General features: G+C 38.4%; 1 protein-coding gene across 1 annotated transcript in view; it reads right to left on the bottom strand.

Moving 5' to 3' along the window:
• LOC126188864 (uncharacterized) overlaps positions 1-25,800 on the bottom strand; it is a 245,249-nt gene that overhangs the window by 123,050 nt on the left and 96,399 nt on the right. The window contains exons 6-7 of the mRNA XM_049930512.1: positions 23,364-23,483; positions 6,852-6,928 (exon numbers count right to left, since the gene is read on the bottom strand). Coding sequence (XP_049786469.1) covers positions 6,852-6,928; positions 23,364-23,483 — 197 coding nt within the window. The remainder of the gene's footprint in view (positions 1-6,851; positions 6,929-23,363; positions 23,484-25,800) is intronic.

Raw genomic sequence — 25,800 nt, 5'->3', positions numbered from 1 at the left:
GGTAACACAAATTTAAGGGCTGTGACAAAGTGTAAACTACTGCCAGCGTCTGAAGCAGACTTACTTCATCTTTATGTTAGACGATGAAACTTCAAAAATTTAAACAAGGAATCGAGCTGACATTGCAAAGATAAACATTGTTTCTAATAAAGTAAAAAGTGTGTGGGCATATTAACCAGAAAATATCTCTTTGAATGTAATGCGTGTGAACAACGACTAACATGAAAACAGCAAGGAAAAAAAAATTTGGTTGTTGATTGATGTGATGAAGTTTCACAATTGTGATTTGATTTTCTTACAAGAGAACTGTTGTTTTACAAATAAGTTAAAATATTCTTCTGGGTTGGATCTGAACAATCTATGGACATCGCCTTATAAAATTCAACACACTACAGCTCTAACAAATGAGCTATTGAATAATTTATGTGAAGCTGGATAAAACGACACTAAATGATGCTATCCTTCATTGTAACAATACAAGAGCACATCCTGGAGGCAAATTAATGTTAACTTCACAGTGCAACACATCTTTAATTAAGTTAGTGAGCTTGTGCTTGAATGTGGTGGTAAATTGCCAGACAATGTAACTACATTTTAGGCATTTTCTCATTTTCTGGAACACTCAAAAACAACTTTTAATACGTTTTTATAGATGTATGTGCACAGTAAGGTACTATACATTATTTGTAACCCATGTTCCGAAAAGTAAATTCCAAAACTAAACATCACTGTGAATTAGCATTATGACAGGAGCAGCTAGTAAGCTAGCCAGGAACGTCACAGGCATCACATGACTCAAATGGTGCATTTTCGTGGGCTTTCAAATTATTTGAATTTCATTTCCATTTTTATGAAGGAATACTGAAATTCAAGAGGAAAAAAAGCTTGTTAGGAGCATAAGATGACATTATTAATCATTTAAGACAATTTCCAGAAAACTATCAAATACCCTATTATTTGATTACAGTTTCACTTCTACATCTTTTTCAGTTTTTGTGTTATTATATTTCAAAATACAAACAAAAAATACACCACGATGTCCACGTACCCTTAAAATATGATTATAAAACATATATGCTATATGTGATTCATTATTTATTGCCCTTCCACTGCATTCCATATAGCCTTAAGTCTGTTGTCGGAATTACTGATTTCTGAATTTACGTGCATGTTCCTTGATTTTTTAATAATCTTTCTTTTTTTTTTACACACACACACACACACACACACACACACACACACACACATGGCTGTTTAATGTCCTTTCTGATTAGCTAATGCAGAAACCTATTTTCAAATAATGATATGTATTTTTCATGGAAGAGATTAAATTTTATGTTAGCATTTGATTCATTACAAATTTCACCCAGCCCATCTCTTGTCAACTATTCTTAAAAACATCTGTCCTGGAATCATTAGTTACCCTGATTTATTTCCACTGATGAGTATCCATACAATACAGCACTGTTTTATTTACTCTCAACAGTTGTCCATCATGATTAGAGACAGCATTTGCTGCTAGGTAAACAGTTATGTTTTTGCTTTGAGTTTTACCAAAGAAAACATTACCAATTAGGATCCTACTGTCTTTATCCACCCTTGTTGGAAAGTTAGTTACCAAGATCAAATTGTACCGTCAAAATAAGGTTTCCAGAGCACTTTTTTCCATCAGAATCCTTGAGAAAATCTACATTGAAGTCACCACACACAATTAACTGCAGACTGACAGAAAGCATAGTAAGGAATCTTGATTCCCCAAAAGACAGCCCAAAAATTTCCAGTGACCTTTTTTCAGTATTAATTCATAAGCACACCCTTTTATGTGCTAATCACTACAAGATCTACTTGACTTCATGTGCCTAAACTTGTGTTCTATCTCAATAGATGTAACAACTCATTCTTTTCCTGTAGTAGTGCTGCATGACTAAGGTGCTGAGTGTAATCTTTTATACGTAACTTATCTAGCTCTGCGGCTATGTGATGCTCATATAGGCACAGGCTGTCTATCTCTTCAGAGCTCTCTAAATTTTCCAAACAAACAAGACACTCTTCTACCTTATTCAATCCTCTAATATTTTGGTTAAATAAGCTAACCTCACTTTTCTGTGCATTCTTAACCCTCAAGTGGATGTGCCTATGTACAAAATAACATTTGTCTTGCATCATTCCACTGTTTTACAATTGTGAGCCCATTCTATTCCTTCATTATTGCTTCAGCTAACAGTTATAAGTTGTGTTGTCATATGCCCAAGGCAGCAGTTGTGAGATAAAAATAAACAGCAAGCTAGGTGATAAAAAATTTATGATTCATACAAGAAAATGTCTCAGATTACAAGTGAGCAGCACAATTCCACAATGAGACAGTTGTTTACAAGATAATTAGTAATCAAATAAGTGGTTGTCTGGCAGCTGATGCAAGTGAGCTGTTTTTTGTTTCAAGTGGCTGATTACCGTATTTACTTGAATCTAAGCCGCAGTTTTTTTCCGGTTTTTGTAATCCAAAAAACTGCCTGCGGCTTAGAATCGAGTGCAAAGTAAGTGGAACTTCTGAAAAATGTTGGTAGGTGCCGCCACAACTACCTTCTGTCGTCGAATATATGTAGTGCTACACAGGCATGCTTTGCAGGCACAAAGATAAATTCTGGCGCCAAAACCTCAGCATCCATTAAAACCATAAAAAAAAAAAAGTCAAAGACGAGCTTTTTTCTCTGCCCCGAGTTTCGACCACTGCATTTTCATACATTATCCAATGAAGTAAATACAAATTCCGTATTGTTCATCTTCGAATATAGCAGCAATTCAATGTACTACGAAAATCCGACTGGCAAGACTGTTTGGGATGTTTATCAATATGGCCAATTCTACGTTCTGAATTTTTTCCTACCTGTGAGAAGAGATGGTTACTAATCGGAACTTTTATGAATTGTGAATCACATGCTGTATTCTCTTCACCATAAGAATAATACGAATATGAACATTTTGCCATGTATTCTTTCGTGTTTGCTGCTATCTCATTTAAATCCTGTCTGCCTAATAAACTACAGAACTGTGTGAGAAAACAGCAAACGTGCAAGAATATACATATCATGTCATGTTTATATTCGTATTATTCTTATGCCTAATGGTGATACAGTCAGAAATGAAGCACGGCAATAGACTAGATTTTTAAATCTAAGATGACTAATTTCAGTGCAGAATGTAATGTACAAAAGAGGCGTATGCAAAGATTTTCAAACGGAGAAAAATTTTAGCTAAACTCTCGTTCAGAACATCTTCTATCATTCGCAGTCTATTATTTGGTTCTTGTTGATCATTATCAAAGAAAGCAGCAGTGTAAGTAAAAACAAATAGCAGTCTCTTGCCATTGTTTCGCTAATGAGACAATTCCTCTTTATTTTTATTTTTTTTTTTTTTATTTTTTATTTTTTTTTTTTTTTATTGTAAGCGGCGTTAGCGTGCACAAAAGCAAGCCATGCCGCGAGCGGCGACAGGTCGTAAACACACATTATCAGAATGCATCAAACAATGCACGACACAGTACAATAATGCATTTTCAGCTTAGAGTGACGTAAACACCTATAGCAAAGAGAACGGCATTTATCAGATAAAAGAAAAATAAGCAATCTATTCAAACCACGCGAAGCACGTGAAAAAGGAAGGGTACTCGTATAAACACGGACGGAGCGCCTGACGCATGGCAATGGCTACCTGGTAAAGCTTAACTGCTAAGCTTACGACTCGAACCAAACTACTGTAGCTGTATCGTCATTCATTCGACCTAAATTGTATCTCATATTACAATGGACCAACTTTGTTTCGATTTGGAGTTGCGCCCTAAAACTTTTCTCTCCCCTTGAATTTCGAGTCTCAAATTTCAGGTGTGGCTTAGATTCGCAAAATTTTTTTTCCCTTGATTTCGAGTATCATTTTTCAGGTGCGGCTTAGATTCGAGTAAATACGGTACTGTCGGGTAACACTTGTACACGGGAACAGAGTGATATAATGACAGTTTATTTTATTACTGTTTAATTAAACAGTTTATGAAAAGTAGTACGTCCATTCGAGGACTGAGGATTCTGTGGGGGTCTTCTGTTATTTTGACTTCTTTCAAAACAGTGTGCCTGAATCCCAATGCTAACCTAAAAAATGTGCCTCTCTGACACCAATAACCACAGGGATCTTACTTTGTGTGGTGGTGGCCTCTCATATATTATACGCAATAAACTCAAACAACCCATCATTCCCTCTCCCATTCAGGTGTAGGCCTTGTCTAGTATAATCCCACCTCGCAATTGTAACAACAGGCACTGCATATACAAGACACACATGAGATTTCATTTCTGTCAGCAGCAGCCCACTCAACTCGGTGTCCACATGACTCACAGCAATGTTAAAGCAAAGCTGATCATGGGGTTGCAGTATCTCCACAAAACTCACATCTGTACATGTAGCTGCTATTCCCATTTCATCCAGGCCACCATTCCTAATTTGTTCTGTACCATTTGGCCTACACCATTCCCACGGCTATTGCCTAGCAGCAAGACTCTTTTCTTCCTATTCTCTTTTGTTATGGCCCTAAACTGAGTTTCTTTGCTAGAAGTCTCCTGCACACTACTGTGACCTACAGCTGGATGAGGTTCTTCCCCTTCTACTTCAGGTAACAACGTCAAGCTTACTTGACACTGTAAGCTCAAATGTAGATGAAGTTGAGAAGCTATTGCCCCTTCACCCACTGCTTGTTACCTTTACTCAGTTTCCACAGTCTTTTTCCTCTGTCAATATACCTAACTCAACTTTTGCATGTTCTAATAGAGCCTGAAGGGCACAAACCTCTGCCTCCTATTCAGTGATCCTCTTGTCTATCTTGCAGAGCCTACAGTTCCATGGTAGAGCCTGACTGAGTTCCCCATTTGATTCTCCACTACAGTCACCTAACCGAAAATCCAACCCACAATCTACACATACCACTCCCTCTTTGACTACCCTATGGCAATATCCACATTAGTCACGCATTGCAACACAGATTACATACTTCAAATAGAATCAAATCACTTAACACATTTGACACTACGCGATTTATCATTATTTATGAGCCACAAAAATTTGGCCTACAAATTAGTGTTTCAGGTGTATGCTGTAACATAAAAAGTTAATATTTCCACTTAGAAGAATTCAGCATTCTCTTAACTGTAGCAGAAGTGCTTCTGAAGTTTGGAAGGTGGGATGCGAGGTACTGGCAGAACTGAAGCTGTGGGGACAGGTCATGAGTCATTCGTGGGTAGCTCAGATGGCAGAGCACTTGCCCACAAAAGGCAAAGGTCCCAAGTTCGAATCTCAGTCTGGCACACAGTTTTAATTTGCCAGGAAGTTTCATATCAGTGCACACTCCACCGCAGAGTGAAAATCTCATTCTGGATCCTCACAGTCGTTCTCCCTCACCGATTTCAAGTTATCTGAGTTTAAATTGCTATTTATCCCCCTGTCTTTGTTTCAAAAGGGTGGTCCGCACCTATGAACCAACCCGCAGCTTAAATACACCAGCTCTCACAAACTTTATAAAACCAAAGATACCAACCCTATGGATGGCCCTAGTTTTGTTTCCCTTTCACACTTCAGCATCTGCAAACTACAAAATATAAGGCACTTATTACTGTCAATGGGAAAGGAATTGATGACTGCTTTACTGAAAATGAGTATTCATAAACTGAATTTCAGTAAACCACGGACAACTTAAGAAAAGCTTCCTTTTAACATACCAGGAGAATTACAGAAAAGATAAGTTTTGACGGATATTTTACCCTGACTTGAGTGTAACCCAAGAACATATTCAACAATATACTGCCTTTGAAAGCAATTTTTTATTTGAATTCAACTAATTTTCACTTTAGTCAGTCTTATTTTGGAGCATTATATGAAACGTGTGGTACAGTTGTACGGCTCTTGCATTATTAAATCCTCTTCAACAACATAAGAAAAAGATAGATTGCTACTCACCATAACGATTGGACACTGAGTTGCAGACAGACACAACAAAAAGACACTCACATCTACTTACAAAAGACACTGCTATCTCCGGCAGCTCAGACCAGCTCTCCAATCCAAGCTGCTGGATATGGTGGTCAAGTATACATGAGGTGTGCTTGCTTGTGTTTGTGGGTTTCTTTTTCTAAAGAAGGTTTCGGCTGAAAGCTAATGTGTAAATGTCTTTTTGTTGTACCCCTCTGCAACTCAATGGGTCATCTTTATGGAGAGTAGCAATCTGTTTTTTCCTTATATTGATATTCCAACCTGTAGTTTCTGTTGTGTGATAAGCCCAATTCAAGTAATTCAGATTCATTTACCCATTCCTCTTTCTTTATATTTATAACAAGTTCATGACCCACTTTATCTTATTCTTTCCCAAAATTCTTTCATAATTTTCTATTTATTGTTATAATTATCTCTACACTTTGTGACTGGTGGAATAGGACTAGAAATTATATGAGAACTAGGCCATGTTTCCCCTTAAATTTGATGTGACGTAATTCAGTAGATACCTCTTAATCACTCGTATGTTTATTAGAGCATACTTTTTTTAATTCCTTCCATAAAATGTTTTCTCTATGTAGTAAGGGCTGTTTTCTTTCATCTTTGACATTTTAAGAGCTACAGGTAAAATATATATTCCCAATGGTACAGCAGCTTTAACATTGTTGTTGATGATGCAGTAATACCTCCTCAGTTTCAGTTTCACCATCACCACCACCACCATTATTATTATTATTATTATTATTGAATTATTATTATTATTATTATTATTATTATTATTGGATTATTATTTTAATTTTTATAACTATTGTTTTTATACATACCAAATCTTTGCTGATCAATTGTAATTGACTGTTTATCAAATGCGCTGCCTCTACTTCTTTTCGCTCCACATTTTTGCCTGCAACAAGAAGACAACCAATAATCACAATATTACAAAATTTCAGAAAATTTATTGGCAAGGCATGGCAGCAGCAGCCACCAAGGCATTGATGAAACATGTAATTACTACATAGCAAGAGTTAAATTAAGTTTCTCTAAAAACTGGTCAGCAAATATGGGTAGCTAATTTCAGTTACTATACCAGTGATGTCAGCCACATGAACTGAGTTGATCATTGTGTAATGTGTCATTCCAATCAGAACAAAGCAAATATTGTTTTTAACTGACTGTGTGAAAAAGATTAATTATCTTATAAAGAATCTGTTGGCATGGATTACATTCATCCACTTTATGAGAAAGGAGTACTGGCCTCTGACATGCTGAAAGTCTTAAGACGCAACTTCCACAGAAAATAAGTTTTGATTCTTTTAATATTGAATAAATTAATAATATACTGATTGATGTGGTAAATGCAATGGTAAATTATGAATTATATTTGAGTCAAGAATTACTTATGAAAGTTGTAATTTTCACTGGAATATAAAGCAAAGAAGTACCATCACAATCTCTTTGATGGGGTGGCTCTTGTTGCTGTTGCAAATCAATGCTCTTGTCTTACCTTCGAACAGTGATTGTGTTTAAATGGGTCCATAAAGCCATGAGCTACTTTAAATGTTAGTAAAAGTCAACTCAACCTGAATTCCACTTTCTAAAGCCTTATTACTGAAAAAGAGCAACAGGAGACTGGCTGTTACTGTGTACAAGAAAGAACATGACCAACATGTTGTACTGGGGCTATTATGTTACAACTTGAGTCACTCAATATGAATGTTATGTTGACTTTGTGGAAGATGTGTAAATAAGATGAGCAACATCGTCTACCAGCTAGCTGCTTCCTATTCCTCTTTATAAGATACATTGATCATCTGTAAATGAACAGTCATTCAGTCATATTATGCTCGAACCTGAATTATTATCTGGAGCAGTCCAGAGGATTGAAAGTTATTATGAGCCATAACTAGTGGCTAATCCAAAGCATAATTCCTTATGTCAATGATAAGAGTTCACTTACCAGTGGCAGATAGTTCACCCCAGTATCAAACAATAAAGTGCTGTGACCACTGTCTTCACAAAAACTAAAGTGAGATTTGCCAGGTAATAGATTACATGTAACCAAAATGTCAAATGGGCCCAAAAACGTGGAACAAGGTGGATGGGGAGTTATATTATAGCTAAGCATAAAAAGTTCTCAGTTTACTTGCTCTGTCAAATGCAGATAAAATCCCCAGCTTTCAATGATAGACCCGAGTGATGATGACGGAGGCAAAGTCTGACTGCCACAAAATTGATGGGCTTCCACTTTTATATCTAGAGGACGGCATCTGACTGGCTTGATTACATCGTGAAGGCAACACAGAAATGGCGAGTACTTAGGTGACACCCTCAATTTGTATAAATTTTGTTTGCATTCTTTATCCAGGGTTGCTTGGAGCGCCATTCCTTACACCACGCAGTAACCTGTGAGAAGTCTTCCTCTGTAATCTTTCATTATCAAGTCCATGCTTCCATGCATTGTGAAGCGCATAGCTGGTGTCTCTATTGAAGCTGTTTTCACATAGTCCAATTTCAACTGCTTCCCTAATAACTGAGTTCCAATAGCTCGAAGTGTGAGCGAGTATTTTCATTTGTTCCAACAATATTTTGTGTTTCTTTAAGAGGTTTTCCTTAGCCACCACTGAATTTTCTAAATATCTATATTGAAGATGGACATTGTTGCTCAATGTAGCGATCGACATCCATAAAGACTGGCCCACATAATGTTTGGCACAATCACATGGAATATTGTAAATTGTGACTGTGGCAAATGTTATGTGGCCCAGTTTATATGGATGCTGATCACTACATTGAGCACCATTACGGATGGCACAGCCATGGGATCCCCACTCTCTCCAACCATCACATACTTCTTCATCAAGTAGTTCGAAGAGCAAGCTCCGAAATCTACTAAGTTGCATCGGTCTTGGTTCCTGCTGTATGCTGAAGACACTTGCTTAATATGACCTCATGAAGAAAATGCACTGCAGCAGTTCATCGAACAGATGAGTGGTGTCCATTCTAAAATTAAATTTACTATCGAGATGAGGAGGGATGGCAAGCCTCCATTACACCAAGTTTTAGTCGAGTGGAAGGCAGGGGGGCGGCTTCTTCATTCATCTATAAATACTGTCTGGTACTTAAACTTCAACAATTTTCACCACCCTGTATACAAGAATGTGGTCCTGAACACTTTATTATACGCAGCAAAGACTCTCTCAGAAGGTGACCATCTAATGTCTGAATTTCAGGATTTGAAGCACGTGTTGTAGAGCTTCGGGAATTTTGACACAGATTCTACAGACCCTCAGCTTTCCACTGTCTCGAAAACCCGATATTTTACATACGAGTGTGAGAGACGGGAGAGGTCTACCTCGCGCCGGTTTTCTGTATGTGCAGGGTTGACGTGTGTCAAGAGAATGCTACAAGGTGGATGGTTGATGGACGCGGGAAACTGGTTGCCGCGCTAGTCACAGAAGTTACACGCCCAGCAGAAGGAGCAAGCACGCCTTACTCCGTGACGGTGCTACATCAGTTATTATTGTGAACAGCTGAATTATGTAAAAGACAAGAAAATACACTTTTTAGTTACCTACTTACCGATTCTCTAGAGTTGCGGATTGTGGACTTGCGAGAACCTTGAGGGGTTTTAGGAACTGTATTTATAGCGAATGCAACACAATATAAGATGGGAAAAAGTAATTATGTCCAGAGAACAGAGGGAAGATCTCAACTGTTTGACTAAGGAGTTTTTGGTGTGGGGAGGAAGTATTTCTCACCCACATACATCATGCCTACACCGACGCAATAACCAACCGATGTTGACACAGTAACCAGCCAACGACGTCAAGGCAGTAACCAGCCAATGACACCGACGCAGTAACCCGCCACCGTTGCCGACTGCAATGGCTGCTGTTCACCATTGCTGACTTTGCATCCGCTTGCCGATGCCAACACTGCAACCAACGTTCGACGCTGCCGGCGCCTGTGCTACTCACTGGTGCCGATTCTACACCTGCTTGCTGACGCAGCATAAAATTCAATGCCAGGTGAGTGTGAGATAAAAACTTTATTATTCTAGTAAGAAGTGTTACAAAAGACTGTGGGGTGAACTTTTACTGTGTAATTGATATAAATGAAATTAGTATTAGATGCTCACAAGAGCTGAAGTCTATAGGAGTATGGACTGTATACAAGAAGTTTGAGAGACATCAGAACAAGCCATGTCTATAATTGCTAAAGAAGGGCCTGACTGGTCTGAAATAGTGAAATTGCGGGTGTCAACACTCGAGTCAATGACGTGGAGGGAAATTTTAAAGAAAAGCTAGCAACCCCGGCCACCATAAATATAAGCGGTCTGGAGGAACAGGTAGAGGAAATAATCGACCGAAAAGTTGCCGAGAGGGTAAACCCAAACAACGTTCCATCACGTTTAGTTTCAGAACTTATTGATAATAGGAGAAGTATGGATGATTTGTGGAAAGAGTTTAACCTCAGCCAGGATAAGGTAGAGAAAAGGGTGGCTTCACTGAATGTAGTGTTGACTAGCGAGGTGGTGACAGATTTACAATGGGGAGCAAATTCTGGATTTTCCAAAATTTAAACCAGGTGGAGATGTATACCCAACTCATTTCTTGAAACTATTTAATCAAGCCTTGCCGAATAATTGGGAAGATGCAAAAAAAGATAGAATTCGCTGCAGGTTACCTTCTAGGAGAAGCCTCAGAGTGGGGCACAGTGATTATAGAGAATTTCTCGTCCTGGGTGGACTTTCAGAAAAGGTTTAAGGAGAAGCATTGGTCAACAAGCACCCAAATAAAAGTTAATATCTGATTTGTGGGACCCAAAGTATTATAACAATACATGGGGTATGATGAGAAAATATTTTGACTGGCATTTAACAAGGGCAAAATATTTAGATAAACCCATGGAGGAAGAGGGATTGGTAAGAATTTTGATAAGGTGATTACCCACTCACGCTAGAAAAGACATATTATGTAGCAGGTGGAAGACAGTAGAAGAATTGTTATTCGTTGTGGACGCACTTTATGCAATAAATAAAGACCGAAATGAGGACATGCATCAAAATGAGAAGCAGAACTACAGGAGGAATAATAATAATAATAATAATAATAATAATAATAATAATAATAATAATAACAATAGCAATAGTAGTAATTTTAAAAGATGTGAAACTAATATGGCTAGAGTACAGCTATTTAACTTGGACAGTGGTAACGAAAATTATCAAAAAAGACATCCACCCTCAAATATAGGCCCAGTAACTACACAGGAATTTGTACCTAGTAATAATAGAGCTCAAAATGGAGACATAATACCTCGATTTGGTAACCAGCCAGTAATTACCAATAATGAGGAAAACGTCATGCGATCTGGATCTGGATCCAGGGCCGGGGCCCAGGTCGTCGAAATACATTAGAAGTCCTACCTCATAATAAATATGCTTGCTTTACACATAAAGTACCAACAAAAGAATGGTTGCTACTAGAGGAACCTGGCATAACTACAGTTAATCCACAACTGATCATAATTGGAAAACTAGAAGATTTTGAAGTCGAGGTATTTATTGATTCTGGTAGTGAGGAAAACCCTAAAAAGATTAAAAGAAAAAGGTATAACAATAAATCTGTCGAAATCGCACTCTGCAAGGCAAGAACTAAAATTCTTGGGACATATCGTAGGTGTACAAAGAATTAAGTCTGATCCAGAAAGTATAAAGGCCATTAAGTAGTGTCCACCACCTAGAAATAGAAACATCAGACAATTGAAGGGATTTCTTGGAATGGCAGGGTATTACAGGCACTACATACAAAGTCAAGAGTTAAACAGCGCTCGACTTGTGTGTCTTTTTACGGAAGGGAGCACCTTGGAATTGGGACCAAGAGGCACATAACGCATTTGAAAGTGTAAAGCGGGCACTATAAGAATCACCAATATTGCACCATCTGGTGATGGGTGAACCATTTAAGATTTCAACCGATGCATCAGACTATTGTATAGCTGCAGAACTTTTCCGAGGCGAATGGGGTTCAGAAAGTATAGACCATAGGTCAATGGGTTTCGCTAGCCAGGGTCTCAACAAACTTGAATTAAATTATACAGCAACAGAAAAAGAATTATTCACCATAGTATGGGGTATACAAAAATTCCAAACACTGATATGGGGGTCCGAAATACATGTCTATATGGATAACCAAGCTCTGTCATTTTTAATGAATAGTCAATTACTACATAGTAGACTGATGCGGTAGATGTTGTTTCTTCAAGAATATGACATTAAAATCCAGTATATAAAGGTTTCGGAGAATGTTGTACCCGATGCTTTGTCTCAGCTACCAGAAGCCATAAAAGAACTAAAACATACAGGACTTGGCATAATTTTTGCGGTTAATTTTTTAACATTAGAATATCCACTTAACAAGGTGCAAGAAATGGCTCAGAAAATAGCATGTACCATCCAACATGATCCCTATTTTATAGATGTATTTGCTATGTGTGTTAGGAAGTCATTACCGCCTAATCAAGATGGAAGGTGGAAGATTATAGGACATAATTTGTTCTGGAGAGACAGTAAGACAACGCAACATTGGCATTTATGTATACCAAATTTAGTAGAAGACGAGTTAGTGTGGTACATTCATAAGGGGTATGGACATTTCGGTATAAAGAAATGTATTGCACATATGAATAAGTTCTATTACTTTAAAAAGCTAGGACATAAAATAGCATTGGTCATTAAAATTTGTGAAATTTGTCAGAAGATAAAAGAGGATAACACTCACGTTAAACATAAAATGTATCCAATTATTCCTAACTGCTGCAGATTTCTTCGGATCAATTCTAAAAGGGAAGGGAGGAGTGTCTTACATTTTTGTTCTCATAGAATGTTGGTCGAAGTATGTTAAGTTGTACCCTATTAAGAAAGCAAACACACCAATGGTCATACACTGTCTGCAACAATACTTCCTTGAGGTAGGAAAACTGAAGCAGTTCCTTTCCGACAATGGACCATAGTTCACTAGTAACGAGTTTAAAGAATTTCTAGTTTGGGAAAATATTCGTCAAATACTCATCTCCAACTATAACCCATCTTCTAACCCGTATGAAAGGGTTATGAAAGAAATTGGGAAATTATGCTGCACATACTGCCATAAAGAACATATTTCATGGGCAATGAAAATTAGAGACTTTGAGATTATTTTACATGAATTACCACATTTATCAAGTGGACTAACAACTTTGGAAGTAATAGGTAAACCCTTTGTAGGTGAACCTCTTATTAGATGCTTTACTTGGCCAGAACAACCTACTATTGATTACCAACTGAATCAAATGATAGTTGCTAAGAACTTAGTTAAGAGAGCAAAAAAATGAGTAAGTAAACGTACCGTATTTACTCGAATCTAAGCCGCACTTTTTTCCGGTTTTTGTAATCCAAAAAACCGTCTGCGGCTTAGAATCGAGTGCAAAGCAAGTGGAAGTTCTGAAAAATGTTGGTAGGTGCCGCGCCACAACTAACTGCTGCCGTCGAATATATGCAGTGCTACACAGGCATGCTTTGCAGGCACAAAGATAAATACTGGTGACAAAACCTCTGCGTCAGTAAGTAAATTTAAAAAAAAGTGGAAGACGAGCTTTTTTCCCCGCCCCGAGTTTCGACCACTGCATTTTCATATATTATCCAACGAAGTAAATACAAATTCCGTATTGTTCATCGTCGACTGTAGCAGCATTTCAATGTACTACGAAAATCCGACTGGCAAGACTGTTTGGGATGTTTGTCAATGTGGCCAACTCTACGTTCTGAATTTTTTCCTAACTGTTAGAAGAGATTGTTGCTAAAAGAAGCTTTTAGGAATTGTGAATCACATGCAGTATTCTCTTGACCATAAGAATAATATGAATTTAAACATTTTGACATGTATTGTTTCGTGTTTGTTGCTATCTCATTAAATCCTGTCTGCCTAATAAACTACGAAACTAGAGTGAGACAAGAGCAAACGCGGAAGAATATACATATCATGTCACGTTTATATTCGTATTATTCTTATGCCTAATAGTGACACAGTCAGAAATGAAGCACGGCAATTGACTTGATTTTTAAATCTAAGATGGCTCTAATTTCTGTGCAGAATTAATGTAATAAAGAGGCGCCTGCAAAGATTTTCAAACGGAGAAAAAGTTTTGCTTAATTCTCGTTCAGAACATCTTCTATCATACACAGTCTATTATTTGGTTCTTGTTGATCATTATCTAAGAAAGCAGCAGTGTAAGTAACAACAAATAGCAGTCTCTTGCCATTGTTTCATTAATGAAACGATTCCTTTTTTAAAAAAGGTGGCGGTAGCACGCACTAAAGCAAGCCATGCCGTGAGCGGCGACAGGCCGTAAACGCTCATTATCAGAATGTGACAAACAATGCATGACACAGTACAGTAATGCATTTTCAGCTTAGAGTGACGTAAACACCTATAACAAAGAGAACGGCACTTATCAGATCAAAGAAAAATAAGCAACCACTTCAAACCAGACGAAGCATGTCAAAAGGGAAGGGTACCCGTATAAATACGGACGGAGCGCCTGACGCATAGCAATGGCTACCTAGTAAAGCTTAACTGCTAAGTTTACGACTCGAACCAAACTACTGTAGCTGTATCGTCATTCATTTGACCTAAATTGTGTCTCATATTACAATGGACCAACTTTGCTTCTATTCAGAGGTGCGGCCTAAAGCTTTTCTCGCCCCTTGAATTTCGAGTCTCAAATTTCAGGTGCGGCTTAGATTCGGGAAAAATTTTTTTCCTTGATTTTGAGTCTTATTTTTCAGGTGCGGCTTAGATTCGAGTAAATACGGTACCAAGAAGGCTATTGAACCTCAGTATAAGGTTGATGACATAGTTCTAGTAAAACAGCATCTTCAGAGCTCTGCCCTGAAGAAAGAAACACATAATTTTTTTGAAAATTATGTGAGGCCTTACCGAGTACAATCGGTAATCTGCTCTAAAACCTTATATTTAGTGGATCCTACAACAGGAGAAGAAAAAGGGAAATATGATGTTAATGATATAAAGTGGTATATTCCCCAGGGACGTTGACATTCTATGTTAACGGACGGAGTGACGACCATCGGTTCCTGAGATGTTTTCGGTGTTACTTCCACATTAGCTTTCCTACACCGAATTCCCGTCAATTCTTCAACTATTCTGTGGTTTATTCTTGAATTCTTAAACTATCCTATCATGTTAGTATTTAAGTGACCAAATATGACTACAAGATTGTGAATAATTTAAGAGAATTACGAATAAACAGTGATCTCTAATCATAAAATGGAACAAACAGAATAATAATTTGGTGGAATATCAGTATGATGGTACTAGGGAAGCAGAATGATATCGAGACGAAATGGAATGAACATAGTATTTTATACGGGAATAAAGGTAATATGAAGTGACTAACTAGATGACTATTTTATACAATAGTGTATAATTTTCTAATTTTATAGAATCTTTTATACCTTTTGATGAGATGTGATGTAGACGGGGAGAGTTTATATTGATTTTGGAAGGAGTGGGTAGTGTAAGTACAAGCATAACTAACACTACCGTATTTACTCGAATCCAAGCCGCACTTTTTTTTGGTTTTTGTAATCCAAAAAACCGCCTGCGGCTTAGAATTGAGTGCAAAGTAAGCGGAAGTTCTGAAATATGTTGGTAGGTGCTGTCACAACTAACTTCTGACATCGAATAAACGTAGCGCTACACAGGCATGCTTTGCAGGCACAAAGATAAATACTGGCGCCAAAACCTCTGCATCCGTAAATAAATTTTAAAAAAAGTCGAAGACGAGCTTTTTTCTCCGCCCCGAGTTTCAACCACTGCATTTTCATACATTATCCAATGAAGTAAATACAAATTCCGTATTGTTCATCTTCGAATGTAGCAGCTTTTCAATGTACTATGAAAATCCGACTGGCAAGACTGTTTGCGATGTTTGTCAATATGGCTAATTCTACGTTCTGAATTTTTTCCTACATGTGAGAAGAGATGGTTGCTAATGGGAACTTTTATAAATTGTGAATCACATGCAGTATTCTCTTCACCATAAGAATAATACAAATATAAACATTTTGCCATGTATTCTTTCGTGTTTGCTGCTATCTCATTTAAATCCTGTCTGCCTGATAAACTACGAAACTAGAGTGAGACAACAGCAAACGCGGGAGTATACACATATCATGTCATGTTTATATTCGTATTATTCTTATGCCTAATAGTGATACAGTCAGAAATGAAGCACGGCAATTGACTAGATTTTTAAATCTAAGATGACTCTAATTTCTGTGCAGAAAGTAATGTATTAAAGCGGCGCCTGCAAAGATTTTTCAAACAGAGAAAAATTTTAGCTAAACTCTCGTTCAGAACATCTTCTATCATACGCAGTTTATTATTTGGTTCTTGTTGATCATTATCAAAGAAAGCAGCAGTGTAAATAACAACAAATAGCAGTCTCTTGCCATTGTTTCGCTACTGAGACAATTCCTCTCTTTTTTTTATTGTTAAGCGGTCATAGCACGCTCAAAAGCAAACCAAGCCACGAGCGGCGACAGGTCGTAAACACTCATTATCAGAATGTGACAAGCAATGCATGACACAGTACAGTAATGCATTTTCAGCATAGAGTGATGTAAACACCTATAACAAAGAGAACGGAACTTATCAGATCAAAGAAAAATAAGCAATCAATTCAAACCAGATGAAGCACGTGAAAATCAAAGGGTACCCGTATAAATACGGATGGAGCGCCTGACGCATAGCAATGGCTACCTGGTAAAGCTTAACTGCTAAGCTTACGGCTCGAACCAAACTACTGTAGCTGTATCGTCATTCATTCGACCTAAATTGTCTCTCATATTACAATGGACCAACTTTATTTCGATTTGGAGGTGCGGCCTAAAACTTTTCTCTCCCCTTGAATTTAGAGTCTCAGATTTCAGTTGCGGCTTACATTTGGGAAATTTTTTTTTCCTTTATTTCGAGTCTCATTTTTCAGGTGCGGCTTAGATTCGAGTGCGGCTTAGATTCGAGTAAATACGGTAATCACACACCCCACCTTTCAGACAACCCTTGCAGACAAGTGTAACTGATTCTTCACCATTTGCCATTCCATAGATGCTGCTAAGATTTTCTTCGGGAGCTTCAAGGGTAAAGGTGAGAATGTCCATTCTGCAGGAGACGTTTAACATCCTGCCTTCTCTGGCTTCTCACTCAAGGACAGGTGAAGTAGGGATCCTGGGGCTTTCCCTCTTTCCATATGCATGCACTTCTAACACTGAAGTCCTTCTCAATTTCCAAGGTTTTCTATAACCTTCAACTTATTTTACATAAGTAGGCTGAAGAATCAGGCTACATAACTACCCATATGCATACACACAAAGAAACACAAAGACACAAACAGGAAAAGTACAGTTTGAGAGCTTGTAAGAACCATCAAGGGTTGTAGGGGGAAGTACGTGCACATCGGAAAGCATGAGCACATGGTATTATAGGTGATGGTTCTACATTGGTTAATTCTAAAAATATATATGTATATAAATAAGAATGACTTGACAACTTGTTGAATAGTGGAACTCTCTGATAACCTAAGTAAAGATAATACACTCTTGATAACCTAAATATATATGATAAGTAATGAATGGTATACAGAGGTATGGTAGAGTGGTTGAAAAGTAAAGGAGGACTCTAGGATTTGAAATGAAGTATTAAGGAGCAATATTGGAGATTGAAGTAGATTTTTAATTTTACCGGATAATATTTAGTGATAGTATACATGAAGATGTATACTATGGCGATGAACCATGGGGCCTACTCACAAAGGATGTGTAAGCGACCATGTTATGTACCAGGTCTGTTGCAACCATTGCACGGTGTTTTGTGTTGGTATGACAATCAACCAGCTGTCAGCTACACTGAATGGCCACTGCTGAAATTTTGTCAAAAGCAAGGTGGATCACACAGTGGCACAACGTCCAGCAGAGCACAACATGCGAGATTTCAATGGCTGCTTCACAACCTGTGCCATCAGGATCCTCTCCCCACAACCACCAGCTTTTCTGAGCTGCACGAATTTGTGTCCCCACATCAGCTAGTTGTGTACCATTATCTTATGCCCTAGTCTATGAAATCGTGTGCCAGGCGATCTGCCAGCTGTTCCCTCTACCTGCACCCATAGCTAGCCTACAGACAGCTCTCCACTCTCCCACAAGCCACAAGCCACGAGCAACTATACGCTCCCCCCCCCCCCCCCTCCTCCTCTGCCTGCTTACTATCTTTCTCCATCCCTCAACCTGCCCCACCCCAGTACATTCATTCTGGGCCAGGAAAGAGCCGGCAGTCGACTGAGCACTATGTGTGTGTAGTCGACTGTGTGTGTGTGTGTGTGTGTGTGTGTGTGTGTGGAAAGAAAGCACATTCCAAAAGCTAGCCATGCTATCTACCTTTTGTTTCTGTATCTATCAACAATGCAGTGCTTCTGCTTTCGGAGAGTCATCAGCTTTATTCGGAAATAATTCATAATTCTCAGCCAGAACTTTCTGTATGTTGTCAGAAGTTTCTGTCTTGTGTATGGTTTGGTTTCGAAATAATCAAAGGACTATTGGCAATGTAATGTTACTGCAGACAAACCATCATTCCATCATTGCACTTCAGAGGCAAAAGGGTAGTCACAATAGCTGTATAGCGAAAGTGTGTCAAAGAAGCAAAAATTGTTCTGCCAGCAATATAACAATCACAAGAGTCTACTACAATTATTATTTAGAAAAAGAAGAAATGGAGACTGGCTGTTATCAAAAATTTTAGTTGAACAATTTTAAAAGTGAGCTGAGTAAACAGGACCAAAAGCATATACATTTAGTTATAATGCCCCATCCACATTATTCCACATATTTGGTATCATTTGCCAGTTTTGTGACATGTTATTTCTTACTTAGCAAATCTCAGTATGTGTAAAGACAGTGGTTGCAGTACTTTCTGTTGTTTGCTAATGCTGAACTACTTGTTACTGGTACATGAACTCTTTATCATTCACGTAATTAGACATTACAGATTGGATTAGCCACCAGTTAAATTTTCTAGCCTACCTGCCTGATTAAGGGATCTGACATTCCATGCTCCGATCCGTACAACGCCAGTTTTCTTTCTCCTGATAATGACGTCCTCTTGAGTAGTCCACGCCTGGAGATCCAAATGGGGCACTATTTTACCTCCGGAATATTTTACCCAAGAGGACACCATCATCATTTAACCATACAGTAAAGCTGCATGCCCTCGGGAAAAATTACGGCTGTAGTTTCCCCTTGCTTTCAGCCGTTCGTAGTACCAGCACAGCAAGTCCGTTTTGGTTAGTGTAAATGTATGATTCCGAACACGACCTCAGACTGCACCGACCGGCTGCAGGCGGCACCACTGGTTGCCATTGTTTGCAATGTGAGGCGTGCTGAACACGGCGGCAGCGTCGTCTGCCGCCGTATACCTGCTTTGGCGACGTACTGCACATCCGGACAGGAACCAGTAGTGCCGCTGACACCGAACCGCATAGCGACCGGAGACTGCTTTTACTGGCCGAACATACCGAATTCAGTGAAAATGAGTTTCTTGGACTCCAATGAAGAAAAGTTAATTAACAGAGTGGCGAAATATTCTGTAATTTGTGATGTTGGGCATGAAGAATACAGAAATGTTCTAGTGAAAGATAACATCTGGAAAGCTATAGCACAAGAGTTAAATAAAACAAGTACATAAATTCAACCAATTATTTACTAACAAACAGATCCATATGTGCACTAACAATTATTATATGAAGATGTTAAAAAGGCAACAGTATATATGTTTTGTCTTACATAAATCATTATTTACAATCCATTGTTATTCACAACCGATTTTTGTTAACTGCTGCCTCTTGCCACGCCACAGAACCGCATTCACTGGAGAAAAAAATCTTAAAGTTTGTCTCTAATTTCAAAACCACTACTGCTTAGAAATCCTCCAAAACGAGAAAAGCTATGCATTTTGTTTTGGCTGGTTGCTTCATTAAAACTACAGCTATAAAATGGAATACCATTTTCTTCAAGATAACTGTCTCGTAGCAAATTGTGTAAACAACATGCCACCAAAACGAGGTCGTCAGCCACTTCAGGCGCCACAGTAATAGGACTATAAAATACCCTAAATACTTGGCTTAATAGCCCAAAGGCATTTTCTGACACTCTACGAGCACGGCATAATCTATAATTATACATCTGTTTGTCTCGATGTGATGCAGCAACTCTTCTGGAATAAGGTTTCATCATACAATCACTGAGAGCAAATGCTTCGTCTCCTATCAGGAAATGTGGTAATATCACATTTATGGCTGGCAAACATTTTGGTGGAGGCATATTAAACTCCTTTGTGGCTATTTTCTTGCGCAGAGTTGATTTCTGAAATGTACCGTTATCAGACTCTTTTTCCATAAGCACTGACATCAACGCTAATGAATTTACAATTTGCATCCACAATAGACATCAGAACAACTGAAAAAAAATCTTTGTAATTAAAAAACAGAGATCCACTTTTCTCTGGTGCCCTTATGCGAACATGTTTCCCATCTATAGTGCCTACACAATTAGGTATATTGCGTTTAAGCCAAAATTCTTCTTCAATACATCTGAAATCTGATTCAGTAGAAGGTGGCATCAACATGGGCAGCAACCTTATTCTTAATATCTTCAAAACATTTTTAACAATTCTTGATATGTAAGATGGTGATATACGACAGGCAAATGATAAAGACCAATAACTTTCGCCTGTGGCCAAGAATCTGAAACATACGCAAACATACAGCTAATATAATTTCCATTTACAGGTGATGACTGTAAGAAGAAGTGGAAATTTTTAAAGGACGGTTACCAGAGGTTCAAGAAGAAAAGCAAATTAGGAACGGGCTCTGCTGCCTCAAAAAATTCAAAAACAAAAAGACATGAACAGCTATCGTTCCTTGACAGTGTTGCACTGCACAGACCTGGAGGAACAAATATTACATTGACATCATCACAGACAACAATACAAGAAAGCCAAGAAGACAGTGGAGATCGAACTTGTCAACTGAACCTTTCGGCATCACAGAAAGAAGAAACAGCAGAAACACATACAATAGGAAATAGTGGTGAAACATCTGTGGTAACAAACGATGAATGTTATGTGCCTACACAGAAAAGAAAATGCAGTCAAGTTTGTAGTAATGATGATACAATATTAAAAATGTGGAAAGAAAGGAACAAAATTAGGCAAAATTTACTAAAAACGTTTATGGAACACAAAGATGATGATATTGACTTATTTTTCCATCACATCAGCACAGTTGTACGGAGTTTACCTCCAGTTTATAAGGCAGAAGCCAAAATAAAAATTAGTATGATCGTTTCTGATTGTGAAATAATGGCTGCACGGTGCAACACACATCAGCCAAGTGATAACAGCAGCCCTTCAACCTCAAAAAGTCTTGGAACTGCAGCACAATCTAATAATGTATAACATTTTGTGGACTTACCTCAGCGTCAAATATAATTTTTCTTCTGCACTTATTGCGTTTCTTAGGCACTGTGGCATTATGTCATCTTTAATAAAACTGAGCATGAAATTAAACTGTCTTTCATTTAAACGACAGTGGCTCCTGAAGATATTTTTATCAGCTCACAAATGTCTTTTTATCAGCGCTGTATAACTACCTTCTGCAGTTTTACTTTTATATAAAGGCATTACCAGCTTTCATCTTTTCGTGGAATGCAACAATAAAATGTCGTCTTTCTCTTCCAACAACAGCGCAATAACAGCGGTGGTGTTAACAGACATCTCGCCTCGCGCAGTTGTTCCCGGCAACTGCATAGCTTGTCTGTCGCTGCATTCCGCAACGTACCGACTGCAGGCGGCAGTGTTGCCATCTGTCTTCTGCAGCTGCGATCGGTCGCTGTCGCCGTGTTTGGAATCACACCATTACAAGGCCAGATCAGTCAATCATCCAGACTGTTGCCCCTGTAGCTACTGAAAAGGCTGCTGCCCCTCTTCAGGAACCACACATTTGTCTGGCCTCTCAACAGATACCCCTCCATTGTGGTTGCACCTACGGTATGGCTATCTGTAATGCTGAGGCACGCAAGCCTCCCCACCAAAGGCAAGGTCCATGGTTCATGGAATTTGTAGATTATTGGAAAATAGTAGGTGAATAAAAAATTTTATTCCTTATCATTGCACTGTCAATCTGTTGCACTCTAAATTTCATTTTCATAATGCGTTCGCTCTACTAGGAATGCGAATCCAAAGTTAACATTGTTTTAGGGACTGATTTGCACGCCCAACTTTCATTCCAGTTATACAGCTTGGTATGTTTTACAGAGCATAGTTTTTTAGCAAATTCAGATTGAAAATACCGAATTTTTGACGTTTTTACAAAATCTTCATTTTGCCCTTAATTCATTCAGCACTGAAAAGTGCTATGGAAATGAAACTTCATGCCAAGTTTTACATTCATCATAGCATTAGTTCAGGAGAGACAAGAAGCTAAACTTCGAAATATTTTTGGGCTCCTATTTTTTTGGCCGATTTACCTACAATTTTCTGGCTCAATATGACTCATAGAATTATTTTCATTATAATTCTTAAGAGAACACATATAGTTGTACAAGATGGACAAATTTTATTTAAATACAAAAAATATTGCCCAGATATTATAGCTCTAAGTCACCAAAAAATCATGCTGGCTCTGTGTGAGTCGTAATCAGCCAAGAAATATTCAGCACGGGGCTGGTTGAGCAGCGCGGGCAGATCCGGTTCTGGCAGCGGCTTTGAGGGACAAGCTCGCAGAACAGGTAGCCAAATTTTGCCGCAGGCCTCACCACCTCAGCGCGCCATCAGATGGCGCGCCTCCAGCAGTCAAAGGGTTAACAATGACCTACAGTGGCATTTATATTGAAGAGCCGAACCACGTAAGTTTTTCTACAGAGCCAATGGACATAACACATAGTAAAGTATACCCCCCCCCCCCCCCACGCAACGAATTTGGTAAAGAACACTGAAAACAGATGAGGCCAACATAATGTTCTGATGTGTGAAAGATAATAATACAGATGTTAAGCTCTTGGAATTTTAATTCCACACATACCAAGAATGTATTATCCTTCTTATCATATTACATAAAAATATTTTAGTTTCAAAAATGTTAGCTAAGATCAGAAACAGCATGAAACTCATCCATACAAAATTATCACTTTTTAATTAGAAAATAAGTTTATTATGTAAGCACACACCCACCTTTAAGATATTTCGGAGAAGGTATTATAATACGGCCTCTGGAACTCACTCTTAACAGTCCTGAGGATTTCAGTGATTCTAGCCATGCAAACCTGGAACTGAAACTCCTCAGCTGCTTCCCTAAAAATGTAAGTGTATGTAACATTACAATAATAAAATTGTGTAGTTGCTGATGACACACAAAGTATTGAAGTCTGAAAAAAATTAGGAGCAACAGATGTTAAAATACCATTTTGCATTCACCATATAACCATATTATGTATATGATTCAGGTGATTATTCACATATGGTTCACAACATATCTGAGAGAAATAATGAATAATTGTAATATGAATGTTTTGTGCCTAACTCATCAAATAACATATGACAACAAACATTTCAGTGCCTTACACAGAATTATTTCATTCATTACTAATGAAAAACAGCAAATCATGCATTAGCAGCATTGTTCTGTATTGAAGGATAGCAATGCAACCGGTAGGAGATTCAGAGTAATCTTTCTCTCGGGATGGAAACTTTCACTAAAGATGTACTAGCCCAAATGACCAATAGCATAAGGCCGCACAAAGCAAAAGAAACTACACAATGCACAAATGTGTATCCAGAGGATGAGCCGACACCTAAAATGATGTGGTGGTGGTGGTGGTGGTGGTGGTGGTGGTGTTGGTGTTGGTAGTGGTGGTGGAGATGAAATCTTCCTTTGTAGCATTTGTGACAAATAAAATGTGACAATTCTACTAAAATGAGATGACATTCTACTATGTGTAAGAAGATGAAATAATCCAGGGTGTTAGGCCGCGTCACATTCCTTTTCAATTTCTGCCATGCACTCAATGTTTCATCTCCTCTGCTGCGGTCTTCTTCAGGATCTTCTTGCTTCACAATTAGCTCAGTCATAGACATAATTATCAATCACTGGTTCCTCGACGTGTCGGTCTATAGAAGAGCTAACGACACTGTAGGACAATGAATGTACAGAAATCCTACAACCACAAGTAGGTATTTAGATACCACTTTGCAACACCACCCACTCCAGAAGCAAGCAGTGCTCAACCCACTGTCTTCATGTGCCTTCAGCATCCAGACAATACTAGTGTGGAACCGGTGTCAAGTTTCTTAAAGAAGGCAATGAAAGTCAATGGCTACATTGCTTTGCCCATAAAGAGGTCTTTCAAAACAAAATATTATTAAGTACGCTAATAAAAAGGCCAATCAATTGCCTTCTCCCTCCGACAGGTTACCATTCGTTTCTACAACTTCTGACCATATCAATCGAATTCTATGAAAAAAATGGTATGAATACCAATTTTTCAGTCAAAGCAAAATAAAACACTTTTCCCAACATTGACTATCTTCAAACACTGTGGGAGTCTATGAAGTGACACATAGCTGCAGAAAAATTTATAGAAGAAATGGGAAGGACAGTAAAAGAATATATTAAGGAGCACAAACATTACACACTGTTACACCAATGTGCGAAATCTTCAGGAGCAGAACTGGCAACATTTTCCTAGAAGTGGCTGAGATTTTAAAGAACGAATGCAACTTCAATAGATAATACGGCCTCGGTTTCCTGCCATTAAGGAAGTAAATACGCAGCCATGGTACGTCAATTCGTGAACAGGAAGCCATCTCTGTGGAACAACAATAATATTTTGATAAACATTCCCCATCTCTTCCTTTGATGGCCCACTATCCCATCTCTTCCTTTGATGGTCCACTATTAGCAGCCAGAAGAACTTCATCTAGTAACTAAACTTCTTCCAAATAAATACAAGAAAACTCCCTTTTATATGTCAAAGTGACGCTGATCTTTGATAGTCTTCAGCTAATTGAGCAGCAGAAGACCTTGAAGAAGACACCAGCAGAGTAGTCAAAACATTGGTCAAGGGAAGACTTGAAGAGGAACATGGTGTGTCCTAACAATCAAAAAGATTTTACCTTCAATGGCAATGGCAATGGCAATGGTTACGAAAGCATGCAGACTTGGATGTTTTCGGTCTCTCGTTTATCCGTAAAGTATGAGCCACACTATGTGATCAAAAGTATCCGGACACCCCCAAAAACATACATTTTTCATATTAGGGGCACTGTGCTGCCAGGTACTCCATCAGCGACCTCAGTAGTCATTAGACATTGTGAGAGAGCAGAATGGGACGCTCCGTGGAACTCGTGGACTTTGAGCATGGTCAGGTGATTGGGTGTAACATGTCTGTACCTGAAATTTCCACATTCCTAAACATCCATAGGTCTACTGTTTCCAATGTGATAGTGAAGTAGAAATGTGAAGGGACACATACAGCATAAAAGCATACAGGCTGACCTCGTCTGCTGGCTGACACAGACTGCCGACAGTTGAAGAGGGTCATAATGTGTAAGAGGCAGACATCTATCCAGACCGTCACACAGAAATTCCAAATTGCATCAGGATCCACTG

The sequence above is a fragment of the Schistocerca cancellata genome, chromosome 5 (genome assembly GCF_023864275.1).
Source record: "Schistocerca cancellata isolate TAMUIC-IGC-003103 chromosome 5, iqSchCanc2.1, whole genome shotgun sequence".
Lineage (NCBI taxonomy): Eukaryota > Metazoa > Arthropoda > Insecta > Orthoptera > Acrididae > Schistocerca > Schistocerca cancellata.
The sequence above is the reverse complement of the archived record's forward strand: the minus strand, read 5'-3'. Positions and strand labels throughout refer to the sequence as shown.